Source organism: Cydia pomonella, chromosome 1 (genome assembly GCF_033807575.1).
Source record: "Cydia pomonella isolate Wapato2018A chromosome 1, ilCydPomo1, whole genome shotgun sequence".
Classification (NCBI taxonomy): domain Eukaryota; kingdom Metazoa; phylum Arthropoda; class Insecta; order Lepidoptera; family Tortricidae; genus Cydia; species Cydia pomonella.
In genome coordinates, this window is record NC_084703.1 from 17,401,990 (window position 1) to 17,416,207 (window position 14,218).

General features: G+C 34.2%; 1 protein-coding gene and 1 long non-coding RNA gene across 2 annotated transcripts; both read right to left on the bottom strand.

Annotated features, from left to right (window-relative positions):
• Nucleotides 1-5,765: 5,765 nt before the first annotated feature.
• LOC133517081 (uncharacterized) lies at nt 5,766-7,523 on the bottom strand. Its single transcript, XR_009799323.1, has 2 exons — nt 7,059-7,523; nt 5,766-6,128 (listed from the first exon to the last, which is right to left on the bottom strand). It is a non-coding gene; the product is annotated as an uncharacterized LOC133517081 (long non-coding RNA).
• A 3,836-nt stretch (nt 7,524-11,359) lies between these two features.
• Nucleotides 11,360-13,518, bottom strand: LOC133517115 (uncharacterized). The gene is made up of 3 exons (XM_061850278.1): nt 13,177-13,518; nt 12,708-12,841; nt 11,360-11,531 (listed from the first exon to the last, which is right to left on the bottom strand). The coding sequence occupies exons 1-3, from the start codon at nt 13,355-13,357 to the stop codon at nt 11,436-11,438; spliced, it is 411 nt and encodes a 136-aa protein (XP_061706262.1). The 5' UTR covers nt 13,358-13,518; the 3' UTR covers nt 11,360-11,435.
• Between the last annotated feature and the right edge of the window lie 700 nt (nt 13,519-14,218).

Genomic DNA, 14,218 nt, shown 5'->3' on the forward strand with positions numbered 1-14,218 from the left:
GTTACATAAAAGTGGTATAACGGCTAATTAGTTCACTATTTTTCCCAACAAACATTCAAAATGCAAAAAAAAAGAATATTACAATATGAATTTACAAATTAAGTACATTTAAATTCTGAATTAAATTCGAAGTATGCTATACCAAGTACTTATATATGTTATCTAACTATTTTCATATGTCTTTAAAAAAAATTCATTAATCATAAACCATTACTTCCATTATGGATTTAACTTTACTTTTTGTTACATAATTATGTATACACTTGTGACATACCTAAGCCGTTATAACCGTCCCCACTCATGTACCTACCTGTAATCTATTTGACAATTCGTTACTTCTTACAATTCTCATCGCTAATTGAAACCCTGGGTGCGTAACCAACATGCCAATCGTTTATGCTCCGTAGTGAACGAAACGCAACTGTCACTGTCGCACTAATATATGGAAGAGTGATAGAGAGACAAAACGTTTCGTTGTCGTAACGTATTCCATTGTCACCTTTGCTAGGCACCCTGAAATACAAAGTAGGTAAGTAGATAGGTACAGTCACGTCTGAAAATATCTATACGGATGGAGTGCCAAAACTATGTATACACTACCTTAAACCATGGGTAGTAAAGTCGTGTACTTATACATATTTTTGGCATGTTGTTCATCGACAAACGCCAAACGAATAGAAAAAATGTAGGTACTACTAAGTCACATGACTATTACCGTACATTTTTTAAGTTTCGACTGGCGTATTCTATCAACGATTGTCATCTCGGCTAGGCCCCCTTAACTCGTAATGAATAATGATTTACGACACGGTAGCCCAAAATTACGTTGACAAATTCTTTTTTTAAATATTTTTCTTTTTGATAGGTACCTAGACATTTTTTTACAAAATGTCATTAAAAATTAAAACTACATACATTTAAGTAAAACAAAACGTCTTATCTTCAAAATATGCTCCTTTGGCTTGGATACACAAATACACAAACGTGTTTTGACATTATCAACATTCGGCAGTAATACAAAGATGTTAATAAGCAGAGCATATTGTGCGTATTGGTTACATGAAATTATAATTTACTAAGGTTCAAAATACAGTCTTATCTATCTCGGGACGGAACTAGTTTTAGTTCGTTTTTTTGGCATTTGCGTTGCTATGCTAGAATGCCTCGCGACGCTCAGAAATCTATCCCGGAATTTCGCGTTTCACTCACGTCGAAATTTTTACTCATTTGTACCGCACAATCTGCCTATATATATATCTACCTGAATATACGTAAATAGTTTGCCAGTTTGGATAGAGTTAAAAAGTGTCGTATCAAGAAATGTAATTCGGAGGTTACCTATATAAAATATGTCTACAGTTAAGTACCTATTGGACGTCATTTATCAAGCACAGCAATTATCACACATCGGAAGTCGTAACCGTCGACTGTTGACTCAGGCAAATGTGCGGAGCGAAATTTGTTTAGCTATATAAACAAAAAAGAGGATGACCGGGATCACTTTGTCGGCGTTGTAAAAAACATTGTGCGAGAGATTAAGGCTAAGAATTAGCTCTTCCGCTGTAGACCGCGCGTCAGCAGTTATCCTCGAAGACATGGCGTGGAGCTCCTATTACATAGGGCTTATGTAAAGGTATAGTAGTTGTTTCAAGGCATGATAAACATAAAATTGTATTTCACACCACGGGGCCATAATATCTCCACCACTAGGTTCTAATAATAGAATTGATCAATACCACTAGATTTCCAATTTCTATCACTCGTTTTTCAAAAATAACATTTCACCATTTTGCACAGATTTTCGAATGACGAAATCGCCGTGCTTTCGATATTCACAAACCGCCCCCCAGCTCGTAAAGGAACCCTTTATATTTACTTCAAAAACTAATAAGAAATTTGTTTTTTTTTCCACAAGAGTGGCATAGGTTTAAGGTTATTTTATTTTATTACTACTGCATTTTAATTATCCGTTATATTTATTGTTTTTTTTTGCAATCCAATTCAAAGTAATCTCACGCAAATTTTAATTTATTTCCTTATGTTGTCTGATAGAATTTACTTATTGATGATTTTAAATGATAGTTATTTATTAACGTTCGTGTGAATTTCAATTGTACCTAATGTAGTAATGTTTTACAGTAAGTATTTTCATCGCGATGGTGTGGTGAAAATTATTTTTCACTCGGTAGTAAAGTTTGTTTACATCTCGTGGCTTGAAACTTGAAACCATGAATCTGCTACTCTCGTTGTTCAATTTTGGAATAATTCGTTTGCTCGGGTATCAATATTAGCACGAGGAATTAAACAACAACTTTGCCCCCTTGTAAAACAAATAACTACCTAGAACTTTTCTTTCCAACACACGAAAAGGTGCTAATACTGTTACGAACAAGTAGGTTATAAATTACTGCATGCGTAGAGTTGATCCTGTTCATGTCTCCTGGCTCATCCTGTATAGTATAGTATACCCATGCCAAACTTCAGCTTGCTAACACTAACGGTCAGTGAGCTAAGCCTATTTAGGTAGCTTAAGTTCTTTATTACTATTTACTTACATGATTTTTGGACCCATGGTTCCTAAAAGAAAAAAAATCATGAAAGTAAAGCTTAATAAATACTTACAATGAAAACTATAGCGGGCATGATTAGTTAAGCTGTTTTTGTGTAATCACAAAAAGTCTTCCTTAGTAAAAGACGTATGCGAAACGCTGCGAAGGTATTCCCTTTTATTTGTTATTTGATGAAGTGAATAGTTTCAGAAATAATCCCTCCGAAAGTCCATAATAATGTTACTTTAAATAATATAAGCTATAATTTCGAATAATGTATTTGATATTATTAGAGTGGTCAGCTCCTGCGCGATGCCGGCGTGCGGGGGGAGTCGAAGCATTCTAAACGGCATTTTTTTATTTAAGTTCATTGGACAACTACACAACCCTATAGAAATAGAAATAGAAATATTTATTTGCTTAAACATGGTAATTGCATACAGATGTCAAAAGTAAATTAATTTAGTATCACATGTTTAGCCAAAAAATATGGCATGCAAACTTAAAGCTAGAGAAAAAAAATAAACCCTTCATTACAATGTCAAAACTAAATAATACCAAATCATTAACATGACATGCAAGTCGCGTAGTTAAATATTACGAACATTATAAATTTATATACGAACATTACAGAAAAGAGTTTAACTATGAATTTAATGTCACTTTACTTGATTCAGAATTATATAATACATCTAGTTAACAGAATAATCCAGAAACTCGTTTAAGGAATAAAAGCATTTATCCTTTAACCATTTGTGTAATCCGGTAGTAAATAATTTGTCAGGTAATTGTCTTATCTCATATGGCAACTTATTATACACAAGAATACTCATTATATAGCAGTTTTTCTTAAACAAAGAGGTCTTACATAGTGGTATCTGCAGCTTAAATTCATCCCTTGCTCTTAATTTACTATTAGTAGACGTTATTTTGAAATACAGTGGAAGTTTGCGTACAAGGCATCCTAATTCTAGTATATACATATCATATAAGGTTAGCAGTCTAAGTCTCCTAAACAAAGGCCGGCAAGAGTCTCTCGGCTTAGCTCCGCAGACCGCTCTAACACACTTTTTTTGGACTATGAATGCTTTGTTTACATCTGTGCAATTGCCCCATATTGATATACCATATCTTAAAACTGATGCAACATAGCCATTGTAAGCAAGCAATGATGCTTTTTCTCCAGCTACAGCTCTAAGCTCGAACAAACAGAACCCTAACATTGACTGCTGCCATCTTTCGGCGGTCTATAGTGTAACTATCTACGAATTTTATCAACAACTGAACTCTAGATGTCGCTACTAAGACGCATATCATTCTAAGTACAGCATAGACAAATTTATATCGAGTAATTAATACCAATAAAATCCGTTAGATGACTCTACTTCTGATGATTTGTGAACCGGTTTATAATTTTACAATCATTGTTACCTGTTACCGTTTGTAAGTAGATATCAGTACCCCTAGTGTAAATTTATTCGACAGCGAAACGTGACGTACGCGTTAAGTCTCATTTTGTATGGGATTTAGAAACAGCGCGCCAAGCGGGACGTTTTGGAAACTATCGCACTAACGCTATCGAATAAATTTACACTAGGGGTTCAGATACCACAATATACTATGAAAATATTTTTCTCGTGTGGCAATTGAGGCGTGTAGAGTATACAACTTTTCAGTTTTTCACATCAGCAGTGCAAAGACATATAAGAAAAATAATATAGACGGAAATAAAGCGAGAAAAATTCCCCAATATGGTGGATAGAGGCAAGGAGAACACTGTATGAATATCCAATATCAAACATTTATACAGCAAATAGGCCACAGGGGCACTTTTACATGTCCATTTTTACAAACAATAAATTAAAAAAAAAAAAACAATTACAAATATCGAATCTATGAAATAATAAATACTTTATTAGAGATGTATACTGTCTCTAAATGTCAAATTACACAAAAAAAACTATGATAAAAAAATAAAACCATAAAATACTAAAATTCTTTAGAGATGTATAAGTCTCTAAGTGTCAGAGATAAAATATAAAAATATATATTAAATTATCCTTAGAGATGTAGAGGGTCGCCAAGGCTTGAATTCTTATATAAATAATTAAAAGACAAATAAATTAAAACGGACAAGAACTAAGTGTCCGTCAAAAGGCGTTAAGTAGGTGGCGCCACATTAGCAAGAGTGTAAATAACAAAGGACGAGTTTATAACAATAAACAAAATTATTCGCAGGGCAGCTTGTGGCGAGCTGTTGGGGAGTAACGAACCCACGGATCCGATTACTCTCAGCTCTGGCTTATTGCGAACTCGGGTCTTTAATTACCACCCTCGTATCCAAGATTTCAGTTACTTTGCAACGCCCTGGTCGTTGCACAATGTACTATTCTGTTATTGTGGCGCATGCTCCCACGGAAGCTTCCAGTGATGAAGAAATTAATCATTTTTACAGTAATCTATCCAAGGCTATATTAATCTAGCCCATCAGAACTACGTACAGGAGATATGAACGCAAAAATAGGCCAGCCCAGAAATAACGAACATTTAATAATCAAACAACACGGGTAGGGTAGACCGGGGACAATTGAAACAATTTGCCTTTAACCGCCTGTGATCGTTATATTTTGATGAGTAGAAAGATCTACGCTCAAAATATTTCAAGGTTAGTTATCTGGTTCCTAAATAAAATGTATTTGGATGGTCTATAATCCATAGTTTTTTGACAATAATGTAATAAAGAGAATGGGGCAGTATGGTTCAATTGACCTCACATGAGTGTCAATTGAAACACTATGTGAGGTCAATTGAAACACTCAAATATCTTCGGCACAATGAAAGTACTCATATCTGTTTTAATTTTTTTCATCACTACCTCGGCATACAATGAGCTCATCAAAAGTCCGCAAGGATAACATAAAAATTTCTCAATTTATGAGCATCTGAACATCTCGACTAAAAAACTTGAGAAAAAAAAAGAAAATACGACCTTTAGTTGTCTTTGTCGCTGCTACCTTTTAAATTTACCTTAACCAAAGTAGTTTCAATGCAATTATAAGATATAACGATATAGAATCGCAGAAAACAAGCATAATTATGTTTCATACAAAAGTGCTTGTTTCAACTATAACAATGTTTCAATCATAACCATTCCCACACACTCTGTGACAACGACTGTTGCAGACATCGGGATGCAAAATGAAATAATAGACGCAATAAAATAATCAGTATAAATTGTTTTATTACGTAAACAAAAACATGGCGATATGCCTATCAAAAGAAATCCTTAACTCTAGTAGTAATAGTAAATATCGGCTGACTTTATTGCATATTCAGCAATCTCCTCTTCTTGAGCAGTTGAAAACACTTTTTTTACAGAATTGTAACCCATTTTTATATCTTCTATGGGTGTCGTATCTGGCGCAGCTTCTCTTTTTTTTTGTATCTCGCCAAAGAGACATCAAACATTTGGGCCGCTTTTCTTAAGGACTTTCCAGAGATCACTTCCTCATAAGCCTGTTGATAGGCAAACATGCTTTTTGAGGTTCTCTCCGTAACATGCTTCCGTTTTCGGGGCATCTAAAAAAAACAGTTAAATAAATGTATTGTACAGAAATAGGATGTAGTAGTATAGTATTATATTTTTAATTAGCATTATTTGCAATATTTTAGTTTAATTTAGATCGCGGTGCATGTTGGATAAAAAAAAAATAACGTAAGGTTTGTCACCGACTTTAAAAGGTGATTCAAATGTAATCTGTATCTACATGAACCCGTTCATTTATTTTTGATTTTATCTAAGTTTCATTCTTTTTTTTTAGTTAAAAAATTTAATCTTTTGCTTTTATCATCAGCTTATCGTCACAATCACTAAATTTTTTTTTTCGCTAAATTGTATACCTACAAACATACGGGTCAAACAGAGATCCTTCTTTTTTTAAACCTGTTAATAATCATTTGGTCTATACACAAAAAAAATCTCCAGAATATGACAAAAACTTTTCTGAAAACCGCATCAAAATCGGTTAAGATGAACGCGAGATAATCGTGGACAAACATACATACAAACATACAGGTCAAACTGAGAACCTCCTTTTTTATGAAGTCGGTTAAAAACAAATGTTTACATAATCTCGAATAAAAAAACTGCAGATTAAAAAAAAACTTCGTGTATCTTCGTATATCTTCAAATAAATGTCAACATTAATAGAATAAACATGTGCATCGAATACAGAACCTTATATTTTGAAGTCGGTTACTTTTGGGGACGATTAAAACACGAGGACGATTGAATAGTTTCAATCGTCCACAAGCAAGTTGTTTCTATCGTCCCCACACCACGTTTTTCACTTCAAGGTCAAATATTATGTATAAAAAAGACTCGAACGCTGATCAACGACCACTAAAAACATTCGTTTATTCCTAACTATAACACCAAAATAATTGGATTAGTCAAAATACAAGAGTAAAAGAAGTTATAAGAAAATATACGAGAGCACAAATACTTACTTTTTACCGCGAAAAACTGGTTTGGCTCGTGGACACTCCCGTCTCGCACCGGCGCTCGAGCGCTACTGGCCAAGGATTCAAACATGGCCGACCGCGTGTTCCGAGTGTTACGTCAGACGCGTAGGTATTATAGTTTTCGAGAAATTTGACTTGTTTCAATCATGACGTGTTTCTATTGTCCCCGATCTACCCTACGGCGAACGAAACCAAAGAGGGCAAATACTAATCGACTTTGCCCTTGAAAATAAACTCACAATACTTAATATGTGTTTTAAGAAAAAAAACAGCCGCAAATGAACCTGGCGATCACCATGCGGCAAACATAAGAACGAAATTGATTATATTCCTTCAAATAAACCAGGTTGGTGTGAAAACATCGAGGTTCTATGCCTTAATTTTACAACGGACCATACTTTATAGACCCGTCAAAGCAACATTGAGCTTGAAAAAACGAGAGAAAAGTCGGATTAGTTTCAATAGTTATCAAAATGCCACATTGAAAGACGAACAAGAAGAGGCAAAATACCAGACCTGTTCAATGAATATAAAAGCTTTCAAGTACAAGCTTACTACGACAAAATAATAAACGCTATCACATCTAGCCTGAAATGTGCTCGAGAAGCAGAGAATAATAATAACACACACACAAAATTTTAACCGGCCGTACATTAGCACTCATGAAAAGAAGGCAGGAATTACAAAACAAAGAAAAAATAAAACACGAACTCGCCCATGAAGGGTTCCGTACCATTTATGACGTATAACAAAAACTCTTACTAGATCTCGTTCAAACCAATTTTCGGTGTAAGTTTGCATGGTAATGTACATCATATTTTTTTTTAGTTTTATCTTTCTCTTATTTTAGAAGTTACAGGGGGGGACACATTTTACCACTTCGGAAGTGTCTCTCGCGCAAACTATTCAGTTTAGAATAAAATGATATTAGAAACCTCATTATCATTTTTGAAGGGTTATATCTATAGATACTCCACACGTATGTAGTTTCGGAAAAAAGTGGTTGTGACATACGGACGGACAGACAGACAGTCATGACGAATTGGCTACGAACGAAGCTAACGAGTGAATACACTAAATACGACTACGCTATTTTTTAGCAAAAACAATTAAGAAACATTTAAAAGAAGCGGGTAGCTCCAAGAAGGCTTTTAAAGATCTACGAATTAACAAAACGTGGATCGACGGACTTCGAAGTACTTCTGGAAAAATCCAAAACAAGCGTAACGAAACTGTCAATGTAGCAACAGACTTCTACGAAAACCTTTACAGCGCACAGGTTAACGAAACTGCTTCTGCCCCCAGTAACTCAAACCATACAGGTGAGCCTCCTTAATAAGTACCTAAAGAATTTCTCTATGAGGTGAACAAACGCAGCGACTCTCAGTGTTCACAGGAAAAGAGAGAGGAGGATGCTGAATTTATTTTACAGAAACTAAACTTCTCTTCCAAACACTAAACTAATAATGCGACGCATAAAAAAATATTTATTTTTTAATGTATTTTCTTTCCTGTCACCCCGCCCTTGCACCCCGCTGCCGGCGCCCATGGTTATCAATCCGTGGAGATAATATTCGATGATTTTTCTGAAATCATACATTTTCGCTGAACACATATGGGGTCAAATTGGTAACTTTTAAGGTCTTCTATGCATGGCCATTGTTTAATGCATACAAAACGCGACAGCCTGTATGTATATACACCAACATGTAAAGATTAATGCAGTCAAGGCAATTGATAAGAGACATATTGTACCGAGTAATCATAATGTATGTTTAAATGTTTATGTTATGACTTGTTCTTTTATCCTCTTATCTTTCTGATAAATGAATTCCGGGTACAAACGTCTAGACAAAATAAACTAAAACTGAGCAGAGCAATGTTAAGGAAAAGATTTTAACAAAATAGTAGGTACATTATGATACAAGTGCGCTAAGTTGGTCATTACACACGAGGCGATATCGTGCGCGCGAGCTGTAAGCGAGCGCGCAATAAGAAAGCCGATGAGGGTAATAACCCATGCACACGCGTTTCATACGACGTTTTTCAAGGAGGAGTTTTTCACTTGCGAGGAAAAACAAAACTTATAAATTTGTTTTTTTTTGTCAAAACAGTAAAAGTACAATTTTCAAATGGTGGCTTACAATTTTAACATCGAATAATTGCACCAAAGCGTGCGGGGCTTGTAGGCATTTATTCGCCAGTTTATTAAAGTAAGCTACCAACGCGTTTTCCATTGAATAAAAGTTTCTTATGCCGCCAATTATTTTCCACCCGATTTTAATGGTAAAAGGCTATTTCGTTCTCGGCTCTTGACTCTATTATAGTATTACTGGCAGCGTCAATTTTGTGTTCTTCATTTTCAATGCTTGAAAATTCCAATTTCGTCAATACATAAACTAAAAACATGCAAAGCAAAACCAAACTATTCCAATTTAATGACAAATACGGAAAATGGCTGGCGCGTTATTTTTTTTACGCACGATTCCAATGCGCGCTCAAGGCAAAGGCACGAACGAAATCGACAAACAGACAATTTAAAAAATGTAAAAAACTAATATTTTAGTATTTCTATTCCACGGATGGAGATCAAATCGATAAAATGTTATGTTTATTCATTAATGTAATTTACGAGATAATTTAATCTATAAATTATGTTTGGTGTGATAAAACCTCTTTGTACTAACATTTGGAACCTAAGAGTTGGTTAAAAAAAATGTATTGCCTACTCAACCAAATTAAGAAGGCTCCGTTTCCATGCATATTATTAGCAATCAGTTACCTTCTTAACTCAGTCGGATAATATAATGAAAAAGCACGAGTGTTATAATATACTTACTGAAAAAGCACGCGTGTGTAATATTTAGAATTATCAGCCAAAAATCGGTGGAATAAAAACGTCGTTTTGAGCAATTGTGTTGAAAAATATTTCACAGTACATATGGTGCTATTTTACCGCACTAGTGCGCAAATTAGCATATTACGTTACTGTGTCAAACATTTAAAGGGCCATATATGTACTGTAAAACGTTGTACGATACATGTGCGAATAGATAATTCGCAACTCGTGTTGCCGAGAGACACTTCCAAAGTGGTAAAATGTGTGTGTGTCCCCCCCCCCCCCCTGTAACTTCTAAAATAACAGAATGAAAAATTTAAAAAATATATATGATATACATTGCCATGCAAACTTCCACCGAAAATTGGTTTGAACGAGATCTAGTAAGTAGTTTTTTTTTTAAATACCTACGTCATAAAATTAAAAAAAAAATTTTTTTTCATCAAACCCATACGTAAAACGTAGTGATTATTATGCTCTTTGCCCATACGTGTGGGGTATCTATGGATAGGTCTTCAAAAATGATATTTAGGTTTCTAATATCATTTTTTTCCAAACTGAACAGTTTGCGTGAGAGACACTTCCAAAGTGAAAAAATGTGTGTCCCCCCCCCCCCCCTGGAACTTCTAAAATCAAAAAAATATATATGATATACATTACCATGCAAACTTCCACCGAAAATTGGTTTGAACGAGATCTAGTAAGTTGTCTTTTTAATACGTCATAAATGGTACGGAACCCTTCATGGGCGAGTCCGACTCGCACTTGGCCGCTTTTTATATTGAGACTATGAAGAAGAATTTATTTTTGGGCCCAGTATTTCTTCCAAGCTATACTTATTCGTCTGTCTATTTCCTTCATTGCTATGAGCATCAAACGACTCCAATTTACCTAGGTATACATACTCCTGGGCGTATTCTATCGGTTTTTCCTCTACGTTTATTGTTTTCTTTTGACTAAGTATTTGTCATAATTTTTGTTTTGGGGGCATTCATGTGTAGGCCAATTTTTTTGCTTTCAGAGTTTAAGCTCTGTAACATTGATTATCTACCAGTTGAACTTATTTGAAGATTATGAAGCGCCAACAATGACTTTATTCGTCAGATAAGTGGCATTTAGCTTATTCAGGACTTTACTTAGACATTGTGAAACAGGCCCTTAGTCCCACAGTAAGCCCAATAAGGCTTTTGTTGGGGGTACTAAACGATGATATACATAATATTTAGTTATATATTAATACTTACATAGAGAACATCCATAACTCAGGAACACATTTGTGATAAACACACAAAAAAAAAACCCTATTAGGATTAAAACCCAGGGCCTCCTGCTTCATAGGCAGGATCACTACCAACTAGGCTAGAAAGAGCTAATTTGTTTTACAACAAACCCTTCCATACAAGAAAATAAATAGGACACTCATATTTGGTTGGTAAATACATTCATATTTGGTACAATAATTTTTATTATTTGTCCAGCAAGTTTACAAATTTATAAAAACAAATCAAATTAGAATTAAAAGTTTATCTACCAACTTTTAATTTATCAGGTTTAGAAATAATTTTATCATAGTCTTCTCTAACTTTTTTACATTCCAATTGCAGGTCCTCAAACTGGCTCTGGAATAAAAATATTTATTATAATTTATAATTCTCGTGTAGCACCCTACAGACGGGTCAAGATTGCAAGGCCCTCAATCAACACAATGGGAAGATGAAATCATACATACAACAAGGGTGGCAAGAGAGAGGAGATACTGGAAGGAGTTGGAGCAGGCCTTTGCCGGCAGGCACATGAACTAAGAGAACAATCATGTTCAGAACAAAGGGCTATGTAATAATTATAATTTAGATTACATGTTATATTAGATTGCAATTTAAAAGAAACTTTGTTTCTTTTACATTTTGCTATATTGTCAACTCTTACCACCGGCCTTGTGGGCAGAGTCACTACCCACTAGGCCAAAGTTGTCGGAATATACAATTGACTAAATTAATTTACATTTTAATTTTTAGGTAGATTATATTACATAATGAATTAAAAACAAATCTCAATGTTTCAAGCCTTTTACCATCACTTGAGGTAGTACATTGTATTGTAAATAGTTTTAAAAATAAAATTGTAGTCTAAATAACTATCATAGTAACTGAAAACAATATTCATATATAACAGCCCACTGATTACCAGTTCACTAGACGTTATTGGCCTGTTAGTTATTTGCCAAAGCAGACAATCGCAAATAACTGACAGGCCGATATTGTACAGTAAACTAGTAATCAGTAGGCCCCTTAAAATTACCTGATAGAAAGAGACCTCTGAATGGTATTTGTTTTTATTAGCATTAGAAAGAAGGTATAGGTAAAAACTTAAGTAAGTCACCTGTTGTATGTAGTTGTGACATGTTTGAATAGACAATACATGTTTAAAAGACACACACAAACAAAAGAAATGTCTATTCGAACATGTCACAACTACATACAACAGGTGACTTACTTAAGTTTTTTACCTATAAGTGCTCTTGACATGCCATTTTAAAAAAATGCTTTTGAAAATCAGACACAGCAAATATGTAAAAATTTTATAATTTCATCATTATTAACATCCTTTTGCATTCATAAGTAATATAAACTAGCAAGTTTTTAAAAAGTGTTATCTAATCATTTTCAATAAAAAGACATGTCAAGATTGTTTACCTTTTTTCTAATGATACAAAAAACCAACTATAGCTGACAAAGTTTATATTAAAAGTATAATTATCATCTATTTTTGAGGTCAGGTGCTTCAGTTATAGGTACCTGACATATGGTAGCTTGCTGTTTCATAGCAATACAGCTTTCCATGATGTCCTTAAACTTTTCCTTGTCAGCGTCATGCGCTTTTTGGGCCTCAGTCAGCATTTTATCTATTCGATTTTTGTAGTCGGTTACCACTGGAAAAGTAAACAAAATTGCTATGTTAATATGTGTATCATACAAATTGAAAAAAAATGTGATTAGTCTTAAGTTATTTTATTAATTTGTGTTACGAAAATTAACAATTATTTAATGTACTTATTCATACACATAAGTCTATAGCATACGCTTACACACTTTTAAGCATATAATTTAAATAGAATTGGCTTTATTGTCATAACACAATGGAAACAATTAACGTTTGACTAATTACAGGTCCTTAACTGTGTAATTTTTTTTTTGTAATTCACTCATACAGTAGTTCTACAAATCTGTCACTTGTTTCAATTAATAATTTTGGTGCATTACCTACCACTTAATTGATATTTCACTGACGCTAGCTCTGATATACATCTCTCTCCCGACCACTGGGCAGTTTTATATGTTTCTTGAAGATGATTCAAGTATAAATAGACAACACTGACGATTAGTAAAAGGGTGATGAATTGTAAAAACAGATAATCCTTTGGCCTATTGAATATTCGTGATATCATAGCGGTTAACTAATGTTTGTACAGCGGATGTTAATCTATAAATCAGGCACATATTTATTAATTTAATTAAATTTATAATACAACTTATTAAGGAGTATGGGATAAAAACAGAAAGGCATCGTGTTCACAACTTCACACATCACATGTCTAAAGACAGGGCTATAACCGCGAAAATCGAAGTTCGTCAATTGCGGGCATTTTTCTCTGTCACTCTTATTACGTCTTATTGAGAGTAAAAGAAAAAGATCCCCACAATTTGCTAATTTCGGTTTTTGCGGTTCAGTACAAAATTTGATACTCAATCCATAGCCATTTAGGTGATGGGCAAGTTGTGTATGTGTGCGTTTTAGGGACGTGAACTTGTCGATTTTAATGTGGAACGGAAACGCGATTAATTGAAGCTCCGATATCTTCACTAAAATGTAACATCATAGAAATGCTATAGTTGGTCAAACCAATTTGTCAGTAAAAAAGAACAAATAAAACTATACTCATCGTTTTCTTTTCGGTGCTAGTACTAATGTAAGACAAAGATAGTATGATTCTCTCTGTCTATGTTTCAAATGAGATAGTCTTTTGACAAACTATAATTGTCTTGACACAGGTTATTATAACGAAGGGAAAGTTCGGATTTTTAATTAAATATTTTTTATCCTTTAGCATTTAGCGCTTATCGATATATAGCATAACTAAAATCGACCAGTCCACATCCCTAAAAACCCAGTCATACACATTTTTACGCAAACCTACAAAGCAGTTTAACCACCAAAATGGCTACGGCTTAAGTATTCAATCCTGGGGGCCTACTGCGAACCACGTTCTTCGAGTTGCCTTTCTGCCACCATTGTAAATTTGTATTTG

Coding starts and splice junctions, on each gene's coding strand:
- LOC133517115 (XM_061850278.1), bottom strand. CDS start 13,357: ATGATATCACGAATATTCAATAGGCCAAAGGATTATCTGTTTTTACAA. Junction 12,842..13,176: donor AGTGAAATATCAATTAAGTG/GTAGGTAATGCA, acceptor TTACTTTTCCAG/TGGTAACCGACTACAAAAAT. Junction 11,532..12,707: donor AGCAAGCTACCATATGTCAG/GTACCTATAACT, acceptor TTTTTATTCCAG/AGCCAGTTTGAGGACCTGCA.